At 34.6% G+C, this 15,266-nt stretch overlaps 1 protein-coding gene across 2 annotated transcripts in view; it reads right to left on the bottom strand.

Annotated features, from left to right (window-relative positions):
- The window catches only part of EML5 (EMAP like 5), a gene marked incomplete at both ends in the record, with an annotated part of 112,525 nt that overhangs the window by 74,982 nt on the left and 22,277 nt on the right, over positions 1 to 15,266 (bottom strand). For both annotated transcript variants that reach the window (XM_080345832.1, XM_080345833.1), the window contains 4 exons: positions 7,624 to 7,809; positions 10,375 to 10,443; positions 11,020 to 11,118; positions 14,750 to 14,909. In XM_080345832.1, coding sequence (XP_080201958.1) covers positions 7,624 to 7,809; positions 10,375 to 10,443; positions 11,020 to 11,118; positions 14,750 to 14,909 — 514 coding nt within the window. The remainder of the gene's footprint in view (positions 1 to 7,623; positions 7,810 to 10,374; positions 10,444 to 11,019; positions 11,119 to 14,749; positions 14,910 to 15,266) is intronic.

Raw genomic sequence — 15,266 nt, 5'->3', positions numbered from 1 at the left:
CACACAGTTCCGAGATGCCAATATGGGAAGTGAAACTCTTGTTCGTGATGGTATTGATTGTCCTCCTGCCTTCCTACCTGTTGTGCTGTTGAAAACAGCACAAACATATGCAACTAATACAACCTTTAAATATGAAAGATTCAGAAATGGAAATAAACTCAAAATGAGCATAATTCACATTCAGTGATGAACAGTAAGATAATTGTTGCAATACTGCATTCATCCTGATGATGATGATGATCGTAGTGATGCTGGTTTTTATCCCTAAAAGGAGTTTAGTTTCATATCCATCTTCTTGCCGCAGGACCTGGTCCAGCTCTCATAAACGTCAATAAGAAGACTTCCACCAAGCTACTCGAGGCCTGGATCAGGGCCTTTGTTGCTATTACTCAGCTTCTACGCAACCAGGCAAAAAACATCTGGATTTTTTTTTTTACATTTTAAGCTAAGGAAAATTGATTTAAAATTTAAGTTTAGAAGCAAAATAGAAGGAAAACAGTGATCACTTTACACCATTTAAAAATACTGAACATAAGCTCTTTCTTTAAGGCAGATATAGGAAAACAAAACCTAACACATTTTCACCCACTTCAGTTTTCTTCAGGATAGCAAAGAGGCAAGGATAATATATCTATTATTAAAATAGATACTGCAACCACATAGTCACTATATTTGATGTAATCATTATATATTCTCTAAATAGCATACACACTTTTTTTAAAAAGTACCTACACAACTCACTAATCTTATTTTCGAAAGCAGCTCATGCATTTCAGTAACCACCTCTCTTGAATGGGCAACTTTGTCTAATGAGCCCCTGAGAAAGTTAAAAAAAAAAGTTTTATATTTATTGAAAACATTTCATATTCAGCTATGACAAAAGAAAACAGGAGAGCATTAAAAACAATGGAAAAAAGAATCTGTCTTTGTAAGTCCTGTCCGAAGAGAAGGTAGAACAATGAATAACACATATACATCTTCTATAATATTATTCTGAAATTTCAGTTTCGTAAAGAAACAAAAGTAAAGTTCCAATAGTTTCTTTGATTTGTAGTCTGGATTTTACAGCAACGAAGCACGTTAACTCCTAAAGTGAAAGCAATTTGCAAAGGACTGACTTTTGGGGAAAAATAAAGCTGCACACTTATAGAACAAACGAACATCTAGTATTGTGGCTTGTGAAAATGCCCAGGTACTAATGACAATTCTCTCCTACCCAACTGCTTTTTCTTCTTAAACTGTAATTAAAGAAAACATCACAATGGACTGATCATAATGAAATATGAACTGTGTTTACTTCTCTAGCATCAGGTAACAAGGATGTAATTTTTCAAGTTGAGAAACAAACAAAAAAAAAAAAACCAGCTTTCACACACATAAAGCAATTTATTATTACTAGAATGCCAAACAATAATCAAAACTGAAAGACTAGAAAGACAGAACTCAAATTTTTTGACATGTCACTTCCATCCTCAGGATACTGACTTTTAAGACAAGCTGTATTTTCAGGAGTAGTACATGCCTAAACAGAATTGTAGTGGAATTTTTAAGTCATAAGCAGATTAGAAGGCTAACTCCCATTATCTCCAACATCCTGAAAATCCTCTTTCTGTTTCTTTAAGAGCCTAGAGATTTCTAAAAACACAACCCAAATTGTGTTTGTTTCTGTGTGTGTGTCTGTCTGTCTGTTTTACTGCATTAACCTTTCAGCATCATTGAGCAAATAAAAGGCTAAAGGATTTTTGGCTCACTTTGTACCATACACCAAATTCTGCCCAAGGTCTGGCATGTTTAAGTCTTTTAAAGCTCTTTTAGAAAAGCAACCTTGATAATAGAATTATTTTCTTTTCTCTAATTAACTCCTTCCAAAATCCATGATTTAATTAGTCAGTATTAAAAACAGAAACAGACATTTGGTGATGTGGGAAGCTGGCTGAATGTTCTGAAGATCAAGTGGATCCAGGACTAATCTGTTTTCCATTTCACAGAATATCCTTATGTTGAAAAGGACATACTCGTTGTCAAGGAGATTTGGCAGATGTTGTGCTTGTTCAATCTCTTGAAATGCAATAGGACATCCTCATTTCAGACCATGTGCCATTGGAATAGAAAAACTGGATGAAAACTAGAGAAAAGGTCCCTTGTTAATGGCGATTGTAAGTATCAGAAGAACCTGAGCTTAGCTACTCATCATTTGTTACACCCACGATTACTGGAGAAAAGACAGATTCTTTACTCTGGTAGTCTGGCCAGTCATAATTTTCCACTGAATCCTTCCTTTTAGAAACTCTCAATATTGTTAATGCAAATCAACTTCAGGGTATTCAAGCTTCTCTTAATCCTTCATCCTCAAAATATCTTTAACATAATTTGGTTCTTGATGGCCAAGTGCCTTTTAGAAGTAATGAGAGGCAAACAGTTGCATTGACTTTGTTTGATCCAATTGAATAACGTAAGCAACAAAGATAGATTGTGCTCCTGAATCAAAATAAAACGTGGAGATCGAAGTCTTCCATCTTAAAAGTTACAAAATTCAACATATCGACTGTATTCTTCTATCACAAATTTTCCTTATGCTTTCTAATGAACAGGAAAATTCTGGAAATAACATCTCAAATTCACCACCAGTTTTCTCAGAATGTAGGATATTTAATATTTTTCCAGTGTAACCAGCTGGTATTACAGAATGTTAGGGATTGGAAGGGACCTCACAATCACATCTGTTTTGCCTCAAATTTGGAAAAAAAAAAAAAAAAAAAAAGGAGAGCAAAGAAATAAATGCCCAGATCTACCAGACATTATAATTGAAAGTTAGAGAAGTATAAGAAGAACTTGAAAAAGATGGTCTCTACTGCATGAATATTTTGCCACTGCTTGTATCCAAGAAGGTTCCAATAGTGAGGCAGTCTCAGGTTTTCTGTTGCTGCTGAACTTACCTTTCCCCCAAGGGACAAAAATCAAGTGTTAATTTACCTCAATGCATCTGTTTACATAAAACCCACCACACTAAGTCTGACTATGCAATTCCTAAATTACATGACTGTATTTAGCTATAACTAGACCCAAGGTTGAAAGATCATATGGAAACTTCAGACGCAACTGACTACTACTGAGTAATACGGAGAACAGAGACATCACACCAGTTCAATAAGAACTCCAAAGCCTCCTTTCTATTCCTAGATAAAATTCAGGACATAGATGCTAACATGCAAAGCAACACATATGTTGAGCACTTACTCTAAGATATTGCCTCTCCCAATATATACTGCATAGCAAGGAAATGGGTTGCAAACATTTAAGGCTGGTGTCACTAAGTCTACAGTAGAGAAATTGAGAAATTCAATCTTTCTATCTAAAAATTTCCATCAAATTGTTTAAAAATAGCCATATTAGTGTAAAAAAAATAAAACCAGTTGTCTATACACCACTCATTGTGGTGGTTACCTGTGGACAGTTACCTTTCAAATCCATGACTAGACTAAGCAGTAGGAGAAAACTACTGTGTGACTTAATGTGTTGGTACATGATACCAGCTTAAAACCATTCATTTAAGTTCATTATATTGTTTCCATCTATATTTAATTAGCGTTCAGCCAAATGACATAGGCGTGCAATAGTTTTAACAGGGTGCCTGTTATTTAACCTCAAGCCTGTTATTTAACCTCAGTTTCTGACATCAATCCACACAACTTTAATGTGTCCCTCTGAAAGACTATCTCAAAATAAATTATTCATTTGCTGAGAAAGCATCTTATGCACATTTAGTATGCAAGACAAAGGCATACCACACAAGAATCTTTAAAACATAGAGTGTTTTTAAATAAGCATACTGTTCTAATATTAAGTAACATCTTATAGATATATATTTATATATATATATATTAATAGTCATGGATTAATTTGAATTTAGAATTTGTAAGATGATAAAATAAATCAGAAGAATCTATAATCTGTTCTTTGCACTGGTACAAACGTGACATCTAACAAAAGACTGACTGATTTTAGTGAAGGTGTATATATATATACACACATATACGTACATATGTGTATATATACGTATATATATATACGTATATATATATACACACACACACACATATATATGTTAACTTTCTAGAATCAGATCCACTGCTTACAAATAACCTCCTGAAGTACTACCAGTGCCAATGAACTTGCATATGCTTTCAGGTTGCTCTGTTTTCTTTCTCCCTTTTAAAACTTCTGTTATTAGTATTATTATTTAAGAGAGATCAGCAAAACTAGAATTTGAGTTTCCTATTGTCATCCACTGTTCCCTGCACATGAACTCTGTGCCTTTACTCTTAAACCCTGCTCATTTCCATCTTTTCCTACTACTTTGACATTAAGTGAACTCTACAGTTCTCTTCCAACTAATTCTCCAGTCATCCCAACCTATTTGCTTTCAATTCTTCATTTCTACTCAAATTTAGATAGGAATCTGCTGGAAACTCTTCTACCCTTCTGTCTACAGTTCTTAGTATTGCTGTGACAGAAGACAGATAATCTGGCTTAGCTGTGAATTCTTATTTTGCTTGCTAGTGTTAAAGTTGCTGTTTCCTCAGTTGCTTATACTGGGACAGCAACTTTTTCACATTTAATTACTCTTAAAATAAAAAATGTCTTTTCAGCTAGGGTAACAGTAACAAAGATAGTCAAACTTTGAAAATAATTCATTTTCTATATTAATGAGAACCACTGCCAACTGGATCGACTATATCCCCACATAACTAATGTGCTTATAAATTTTTTTTTTTCCTGCATCTCAGATACCTACTGTTCATGTGGCAAGGAAAGAATACATGGTACATTATGCAAATAATGAGACATGTTTTCTTTGAATAAATTTTCAGTTTAATTCAAGCCTGTTGAGGAGCAATAGTGCGGGAGGATAAACAGGCATGTAGGGACAACAATTCCCAGCACTAGCACACTGAATGGAAATTTATATCATTTCTTTACTATGTGCACACTGTGCTTTTAACAATGTATGCACAGTAGAAATGTTATCATTTACATTTGCATTTTCTTTTAAAAGAACAGACAAGGAGGACATGATTTCTAGAGTTAAGTACAAATTAACTGTAAAATATGGTAATAGTTTAGTATGGCTGCAGAGGTACTCTGATTCCATGCCACTACATTTTGTGTTTACAGTAGTCTGACGACATTATTTTTCAATAAAATATTACTTTAAAGGATAAGTTTTCAGTTTGTTGGAAAGTAAACTTCCAGAAGAGTTTTTATTGTTGGGTTTTTTTCCCCCAGAAATTCGATTTGTAGTAACTCTAATATCTTGTGAAAATGAATTCCAATCCCACAGACTAGTGCCTCTACTTATTTTTCAGTACTGCAGTACTTCAGTTCCATTGAGCCTAAAGAACAGAGCCAAAAATAGAAGGCTAGATGAGACCTACTCTAAGGTCACCTGAGCTCCATCCACTGACACTACTGAAGATAAGGAGCAGAGCACTTCAAATTTGATCTTGTGGCCAACAAAGAACTCACACAGCACATAAGGTAACGGAGCAACCAGATCTCATCATCCTGTGTTTATCAGCTGTCTCCTGCAGCACCAGACAGGATGGGGAGTGTTTTCCTGATCAGTTTTGGATAGGAGAAAAGTGCACCCTTTTCTCTGGGAATCCAGGTCTGCATATGCAATCTAAGCATTTTAAAAATTTCACTTAACTTCAGCATTAAAAAGTAAACGTCCACATCACCTTATGAACATCTATAATATAATAGAGTAGAACACTATTGAACACTAAATACAAGCACTAAAACCAGATCTGAAGGTACACGGTAAGAATCAGGGAATAACTGAAGGCTAAAATATGCCCTCATACTTTTTAGTTTCTCATTTGGGCGTTCTTGAACATTTTTACTGTTTCTATAGATGCATACAGGAGCCTCAAATGCAAAATATAGTCTAAGATGTTTCCCACACCTATGTGCTTCACAACTTTACTTTTGTTCATATCAAATACACTGTCACTATGTAGCTGTTTGAATACACAGTTCAATCCTTTAAATTATTAAAATGTAAAATTTAAATTATTAGTTAATTTAACAAGCTGCAGCCATCCTGAAAGTACACTTCTAAATCACCAGTAAACCAAGAGTCTCCTTACTAGAGACTGACTGCAAACTCTCCAACATACATATCAATCATCATTTTTTGTCCCCTCCATTCTACCTGATCGAATCATAAAGACTGATTTTAATATTTCAGTTACATACATCATCCCATCCAGTCCAGTACTGCCAAATAAAACAAACATTCTTGTAAGAAAGAATAATTAACTGTTATTGATTTTTATCTAGGATTTCAGAACTCATATGGTTGTATTTTCACACTATTTTAAACTGTTAATAAGGGAACAACATCTATTGTTTTATAGAAAGTACATTGCTTTCCGAAATGAAAATCAACCTTCAACCAGCAAATAAAATAGCTTCTTTAAGTTACCTTAGTAGTTTCATGTCTTGTAGGTTAAAACAACCAGAAATTGATTTGCTTTGTTTTAAAAATGAAACTTGGACAAGTTAGAAATCAAAACTTGCATTGTATTACCATATATGACTTACCGTATGCTTTGAAAGAATAATCATAAATACAATGAAAACTTATATAGCAAAAATATAATAACTTCATAGCTGCATTTAAAATCTTGATTAAAAGTAAATTAGAATCTTACCAAGCACTTCTGAAAAATTTCATTAAACTTTCACTTACATGTCTTCACTTTTCTAAGCTACATACTTTTCTAAAAAGCTGAATTAATGCCGTAAAAGGCAGCAACATAGGATAAGGAAGAGTGACTGAGTCAAGCTAAAATGAATGAACATATGTGTCTACAAACAAGCTGGGTGTTTAGGCTTCCATTACAGTTCGTACAATCAATGGACTCTAGACTCACGGAACAACAGAATAGCTGAACTTTGGGGAGAAGTCTGGAGAAGTCTGGTCCGAAGCCCTGATCAAAGCAGGGTGAGATACCAGCAGGTTGCTCAGGGCTGTGTCCAGGCATGTTGTGAGTATTCCAAATGGACGGAGATGTGGCTGGAGACACCACAGCATCTCCAGGGACCTGTTTCTTTGTTTCAACACCTATTTGCCTAAATACAGGAGTCCAGGCACTCCAAGATGCTTTTGGATTAAACAGATAGAAGCAAGTCAGATAAAGCAGATCCATATTATTTGGGGGAGGTAGCTATATACTCAACTCCAGTATATAAAATGTCACTATATATACCCACACATGGGTAACTGAATGCAGTAATAGATGTCTACTTAAGGGCAAACTTAAACGCATTCCAGGCTCTATTGATTGCTCAGTTCCCCATCAATGATAATGGGAGACAGTACATAAATAGACATCTAAATGTATTTCTCAATCTAGCATTCACTTTCTACAATGACAGCAACCTTAAGCAACAGAAAGGACAGGGGAAAAAAAAAAAAGTGTATTCAAATTAGACATACTGAGTCTCTATTATTGAAATTGTTTAGGAACATAGACTGAGTGATCTTGCACTGCCCTCTCCAGCTCTCCAGAAATCTATTCAACATTTTATATTAATTTAAAGAGATATACTTACAGTATGTGCTCCCTGTATTGTCCGTACAAGGTTAATTCCTTTCCACACATATATATCTCCATTCAGTGCACCAGAATACGTCACTTCATCCCTTGCACAGGCTAGGCACAATATAGTTTGGAGATCACCAGTTTTGCCAAAAACACCACGTTTTGGTGTCAATGAATTGCCACACAAGCTCCAGAACTGCAAGATAAAGGGATTTAGAAAAATTGATATTTCTCTAATATTCTATGATTTAATATGTACATCTGAAAGAGAAATACCTTACATCCAGAAGACAGCATCATTCATATTCTTTTTCTGACTTTATTTCTCCAGTTAGTAAAAACGTTTTATGTTATTATCCATCTTTCCATATAATGAACTGGTTGGGAAGGAGTTTCAGGGTATCAGTATTAGATCAAACTGAAATTCTATCAAATTATAATTTGTGAGACAGTTGTATTTTCAGTCATCTTTGAAAAGTGTCTTATAATAGAATTATTTGACCTTTCTTTGATGTAAGACTTCTACTTTGCAAACGCTGCATTTGTACTTTATGTTACTTAAGGAATTTAAAGATGTAATCTAAGCATGTGGATTTCTGATAAGGTTACCTTTTGTTCTGTTTGAAAGCAGCTGGTTTTATTACAGACTTGCCACTTCTCATCAGAAACACAGATCATGCAAAGCAGTCATCTAACGTGGAGATTTTGAGGACCTTCTAATAAACCATTAGCACTTGATCACAGCAATCACATGAGAGCGAATTTCCTCCCAAGTCATCCAACATGTACTATGACTCCTACACTAAAGACATGCAAAGTCGCTTGTCAGTGCACAATACTTGCCAACAAACCTCCAGCTACGCTCTAGTTTCTGAGATCTCTGCAAACAAGAAACACTTGCATATTCCCTTCAAGCCCTCCTGTCCAAATATAAGTGTGCACTGGAAACTGGAGTAATCCAGCACAAAACGTGAAGGCGTTGATGTCATCACTGCTGACAGGTTACTCTTACATTGTCTCAGCAAATTCCCTGTACACGTTTACAAAACTGTATTTCACAGCAAATCTCTCTGTTACCAATAATCTATGCAAAATTCTGAGCATATACTTCAATTAATACAGGATAATCTAAGTAGTAACAATGAACAGATTTTTGTACCAGCAATACTGTAATTGAGAAATAACCATATACTGACTAGACAAAACTGTCTATCTTAACTAGTATTTATTTAACCAAAGTACACAGGTCATAGATTATGTTGTTGCTTGAGAAGTAACTGCACAATCACTGCATAAATCAAACACCTAGCTCCAATACAGAAGTAGGTAACATATCTAAGCAAAGTAGTTCCATATCCAAGGAAAGTCATTCCCTATTGTCAGTTCACTAGTATTACAATTTGCAAAAAATATCACGTAAGGATAAAATATGACAGAATTACAAACATAAAAGTAATTAATGATATCTGAAAGAACAAAAACAAGGGATGGTTTAAGAAAAATAAACATAAACTCTTGCTTGATCCAAAAGGCTATACATTTTTAGGATTCAGATTTTTAGTCAATCTTCTCTCAAAGGAAACGCCAATTATTTTTAAAATGGTTTTATTATTTTAAAAGCTTTGTAAAGCTTTAAAGGTTGCACAAATACACTTTTGGTTATCTAAATAGATACATTTGGACATCATAAAGCCACTTTAAATATCCTAACTCACTGCTGGCAAATATCAGCTCACTATTGGCATAAAGGTCCTTCTAAATCCTGAAGCTCAAAAAAAAGATTATTATTGATCAAGCTCATGGAAACCTGCAAATGACATGCTAAACATTACACTAATTTGAAGATGTATCCAATCTAGCCAACACACTGAACACTTTTCCCAATAAACCATTCATACATATTTATCTAAAAGTTCACTGTGTGGAAAGCAACATATTTTTCCTACCATAGGAACCTACACATAAGAGTAATATGGAACTTTCAAGCTGCCATCTGCTGCTGTTATGTGGTAACACGGAAGATAACACATGGGAGAAGGCAGTGACTTTAGGAAACATATTTTATGGCAGTCAAGTATTGATAATCCTGCTGACAGAGTTAAGCCTCAAAAATAAGCTGCTTCTGCATGGCAGCTGGCACTTAAGGTCAAAAAAATATGAAAAAGACATGAACTGCCCAAATTACAAATCCTGTAACAGGCAGAGTGCTCAAAACAGCAAGGGTATGAATAACAGCAGGGAAAATAAAATTATTTTAAAAGCTTTCTCCTTTCTCCTTCCACTATATCCGCATATTCTCTCAAACTGTAAGAAACAAATTTCAACTGATTTCACCTCTGCAGTGCAGCAATTCATTAATCGTTAATGAATCAGAAACTTGAGCACCGGTACTCACCTTAAATGTTTGCACTCTGCCTTCTGCTACTTGGGATTTCAAACAGCGTATTTTAGACAACCTAAACTTTAAATTATATTACAATCATTACATACGATGCTACAAGTGTTTCATTCTTTCTGCATTCTTTCTGTCAGAGCATGAGCTCTTCTGAGCAGAGATGGTGTTTTCCACTATATATACTGTAAAACATCTAGTGTAGTCAGGTATGGCCCGTGACTGCAGTTCCTAAGAAGTAGTAATGTTCTTACAGAGGACATTTCATATTATAATTATATGTTCCTTTTAGATTCTATTTTTATATATTTTCTAGAGCATAAATTACCACAGCTTAAATATTTTATGAATTAATATTTATTTCATTACCTTGATGTGTTTTACGCCACAGCTGACAAGCTTGTTTGGCTGGTACAGATCCCAAGAAATATCAAATATCTGCATTTTAAAAAAAAAAAAAAAAAAAGTCACCAGAGATGGTGCTTCCAGCATGGGCCAGTTAAAACAGTAAAAACTTGAAGTAAGTTAACAGACAGTCCGAAATGCTTAAAGTAGAACTATTGGCATGACTTTTATACCCTCTCATTCAATACTGAAATTGCAATTAATAGCTCGTATTAGTTCATTTTGGGTTTTTTTCCTAGAGTAATTACAACACTTGATAAAACAACATACAGGTTCAATTACAGACTAGAAAAATTTAAGAGATGATTTGCATTTTTCTTTCCCATATGGGGATTAGGGTCCAGGAAGTGCATTAATATTGTACTCCACCAACGTGCTTACAGTCTCAAAGCAGCATACACAAATAAACCAAGAGTTACACATTTTCTTTTAGAAATAAATGTATGTATCTTAAATATCTTCCTATATCTTAACATACATTCAAGCTTTATGAAAATCTATTTTCTAAAATGTAAAATGTTTTTTGTTCAAACATAGATCTAACATAGAGCAGACATGGTTTAACACACTCAAATTACATTGACAATCCAATTCCTTAGTTATACTTACTCTGTCCGTATGACCAGGAGCCATTGATAACAATTTTCCTTTTCTCCAGTCCCAGACACAAACTGTGTTTTTTGAATCCAAACCAACTGAGACCAAACGCTAGAAGAGTCCAAATCAAGTAAAAGTAACTCAATATGTTAGAGTCATAATTTTGAGTAATAACAAATTCATAACATATTTGAGTTAGAAGCAATAGTTAGATTTTGATATAGAAGAAAATGAATGATACATCTTATGCCAAAGCTTCCATAGATGCACCTCTTCAGTTATGACATCACTATCATAAAGAAGAAATTATCAGATAACAACGTATTTCTGATTTATAATGTTTAATATATAATTATACATAGCACACAAGGCAAGCAGCATTTGGAAGATGTTTGCAAAAAGGAATAATCTCACTGAAGTTAATGAAAATACATTTCCTTTAACTACATATAACTTGCAGAACTTAAGTATTTCTCTTGCAAGTTCAAGAGGTACAAAGAAAAAATATTTTCTTCAATCTTCTTGTAAATGAAAGATTAAAAATAGTTGAAAGTTTTAAGAGTCTTTTGCTTCATTCTTCAATATATGTATGAGTAACTATTCTTTTCTAAAGCCTTTCTCAAACCAGAATCCAACAGGACTCTGAACATACACATTCCAGGAAATCTTCAATATTCAGAAAGAGTCTGAAGCCAGTTAAACTATTATACCAAGAAGGATAAAAAGATTGTTCCAAGAAAATACAGAAAAATAAGTCTGACATCTTCCCATGCTCTGCAGCCTGTCTTGTTTTCAACTGTGAAGATATTTTGCACAGATTTCTTGACAGAAACAATTGACCATATTAGCCAACAGTCCACTTTTACTATATCTGGTACCCAGTCTAAATGCTATTTTTCCTATAGGAATTCTCAACAGAAAGACTAAGAACATTAAAGATTGGATGAAAAGTGACTTGAGTAATTTTGAGTTCTGTTTTTTTTTTTTTTTAAATTAGTATTTTTGTTCAGTTTATGTATGAATTGTGACAACTTAATTTTGTTAAATGAAAGCCTGGCAAATCTTTAGGACAAAGTTCTTTCACTGCTCAGCAGTTAATACCTTCACACATTAACAACAAATTTAGTTCCAATTTCTGTGTAGATTACCAAAGTGAGTTTTTAAAATCAATAGCAAAGTCCAAACATAAGTAAAGTTTTTCCCAAAGACAGAAACCTATTCCAAATGACATCATTTCTTTACTGCCTGAAAAGTTCCAAGATTATGAGAAGAAAAAGAAACAAGTTAAATACAATTGCTATCCATGCTCCCTATTTATTAATGCCAACTTAATTTTTCAGATACTGCAAAGTCCAACCTTTAATTGCATCTTTGAAAACATTCTCAGAAGGAAGATCGGTTTCAATTCCAGATAAACTTCCACGTAGTTCAATTCTAGTCCTACTGCAGAACGAGAGGCGTAAATGCAAACCAGATTTGCAACTACTGCATATCCATCACAAAAAATTTGGGTGATGCCTTTCCAGACGTAAACCAATACACTGATTTCTCAAAAATGGTGATTAGATTATGTTCTCCTAAGAACTGGAAAATCTTTTTAACAACCACCTCACCCCACAGTGGAGTGGAGCTCAGAGAAGAGCAAAAATACCCAACAAACTCAGGGAAGAATGTACCATAAAGCAAGCTGAACTCCTCTCAACACCAGTAGACTGGAGGGTAACCCTGGGGTTGGATAACACAGCTGCACCAGGGAATCATCATTATGTTAACATAAATAACAAAGAATAATAAACAAATAATAAAGAATGTCTTCCTGAGCTAGCCAGACCTGTTGGGCATGAGGAGGAGAGTGTGTTATGTGGCACAGTCCAGTATGAAGGATAAAAACTGAACAACTCATTAAATAAATTTTAAAAAACAAACAAACAAAAAACCAAACAAACACAAACAAACAAACAAAAACCTCACCACTTGAGGAGGGCAAGGAGCTTGACCTCACTTCAATCCACATATTCCTTCCCAGTGACTGGAAAAGCCCAGCACTGTGACACTGATCATATAGAGATCGGTAATAGGAAACATTTTTTTCTTGTGATTCATCTCTGCATTGCAACTGCTTGTGTTATAATTTCAATATATTGCTGTATCACTGTACTAAATCAAAAACCCATATAGCAAAAACTGTATCAAATAATTACACTTAACATCAAACATTAAATCTTCTAAAATAACCTGGTCAGACATTCTGACAAATCTGGATTTAAAAGGACAGGCGAGATGTAAACAAACCTATTTTGCAGATCTTTCCAAACTGAATTTGTGTTTTACTGTATTTCCATATGGAGACAATTCTGGAGATGCAGATCTTGAAAAACCTGTATCCAGCTTTCCTTTGAGACCAAAAAATTATAACAAATGCCACAAAAAAGGTGATCATCTGGAAATGCTGAGATAAGTGGACGGCCTACATTCTGACCATTAATGGCTTTCAACATAAGAATCACTATTGGGTACTCCTAGAACAAATCACAGATCTACACTCTTCAATATACACTGGGGATGCATAACTGCATTCTAAAAAAGAGCTAGGAGATTTCAATTCTGATTAGATCCATTTTGACCTTAAATTATTAAGGCTGTTCAAGTGAGGAAATGACAAGAGTCACACAGAGATATTCCTGTCAAGTACAAATTATATTCTAGAAAGAAGTTGACTCTACAAGTTGCCTTCCTAAACAATGAGAAACCTAAATGATAAAATCTCCAGATCATTCCAAAAAGCTCAAACCCTCCCTACAACAATTACAGTATGTTTTAATAGAAACAAGTTACAGCTATGCTTTCCTCTATTTGTGTTCAACAGAACTCCATTTGATATTGTCTTAATAAGGACAGCAACTGGTGTCTACAACAGTACATCCTCACTTGAGAAAGCAATAGTAAGCAACAGACACTGACCTTTTTAGCAAGCAAAAGGAACTGAGAATATAGCTAAATCTGAATATCACATTGCAAGGCTGAGTGGGAGGGAAGAAGTGCTGCATAAGACCACGAGAGCATAACTGCAGAGAGGAGTTCCATGGCTAATATACCTTCAGTTGCAACCTAGTTTGTATTTTGCATTTCTAATACATCAATGAAGAAAGCCTCTCTACTCATAGAAGCAAGTGTCTGGTAAAAATTATCTCCCTTCTAAGTAGGAGCTCTGAGAACCAACTTACTACTCAGAGAATGTTTTAAAGTAATAAAATTATAATCTAATAAACCTTATTTTTTACTCTTAAATCCAGGATACAGTAGTCTGAACAGACAACCAAAACGTGGAGAGCCACCAACACATGCAAAATGCATGACAGAGAAGGAGATATTGTCTGGAGACATTTGAAGGTCAAGATCAGTAACAGAACAGGATTGCCATCACTTTGTGCACAAGACACATCGCTGCACGGGGGTTGTCCACTATCTCCAGCCACTTGATGTAACCCTGAACTGTATCCCACAGACGACAATTTCTCTAACACCTCAGCTTCACTCAAAACTCTTTGAAGCTATACTTTCCCTGCCAAATGTGAATATTTGTCCTTCACTACTAATGCCAACTCTTTTCCCTCAACTTGAGAATAAGTAAATAAAACCAGAGTGAATACACTTCCTTAAAAAAATAAGAAGCTACATAACAAGATTTCTGACACAAAACCAATATATTTAAGTGTTCGAAAAAAGAATATTCATTACATACCTGACCATCTAAATCAAAAGCCAAGCAAGCTATACCATGTGTGTGAACATCTTTCAGAACAGATACGGTTTGCACAGTGTACGAGTCCCACACGCAGATGTATGGTTCTTTTCCAACTTGACCTGTTGCCACCAACACACGTTCAGGATGCAAAGCAAGGCTGTCAAAGAAAAAGATAAAATATTTTTGCATGAAACTTTTACATTTGCCTAGCTGGCTGCATTCATATTTTTCCTTAAAAATGATTTTACAATATTTTCCCATTGATAGTAGATATTAACAAGTCATTCTGTATCACAGATGCCTCAATAGCTGTAAAATTCCCTCGATACAGTCTATGCCACCACGTTTCTTGAATTTGAATCTTCAAGCTTTCTCCAATTAAAATAATTGCAGAACAGTCATTAACCCTCTGTCCCAAATGCAGAGTTTATTAAATTAGGTCAGATTTTCATGCACAAAAAAAAAAATACCTGTTTTCCCTATTCTTAACATTTAAAAACAAAAAGGACAGACA

The sequence above is a fragment of the Nesoenas mayeri genome, assembly GCF_963082525.1.
Source record: "Nesoenas mayeri genome assembly, chromosome: 5".
Classification (NCBI taxonomy): Eukaryota; Metazoa; Chordata; class Aves; order Columbiformes; family Columbidae; genus Nesoenas; species Nesoenas mayeri.
This window is presented reverse-complemented; position numbering and strand designations above follow the sequence as displayed.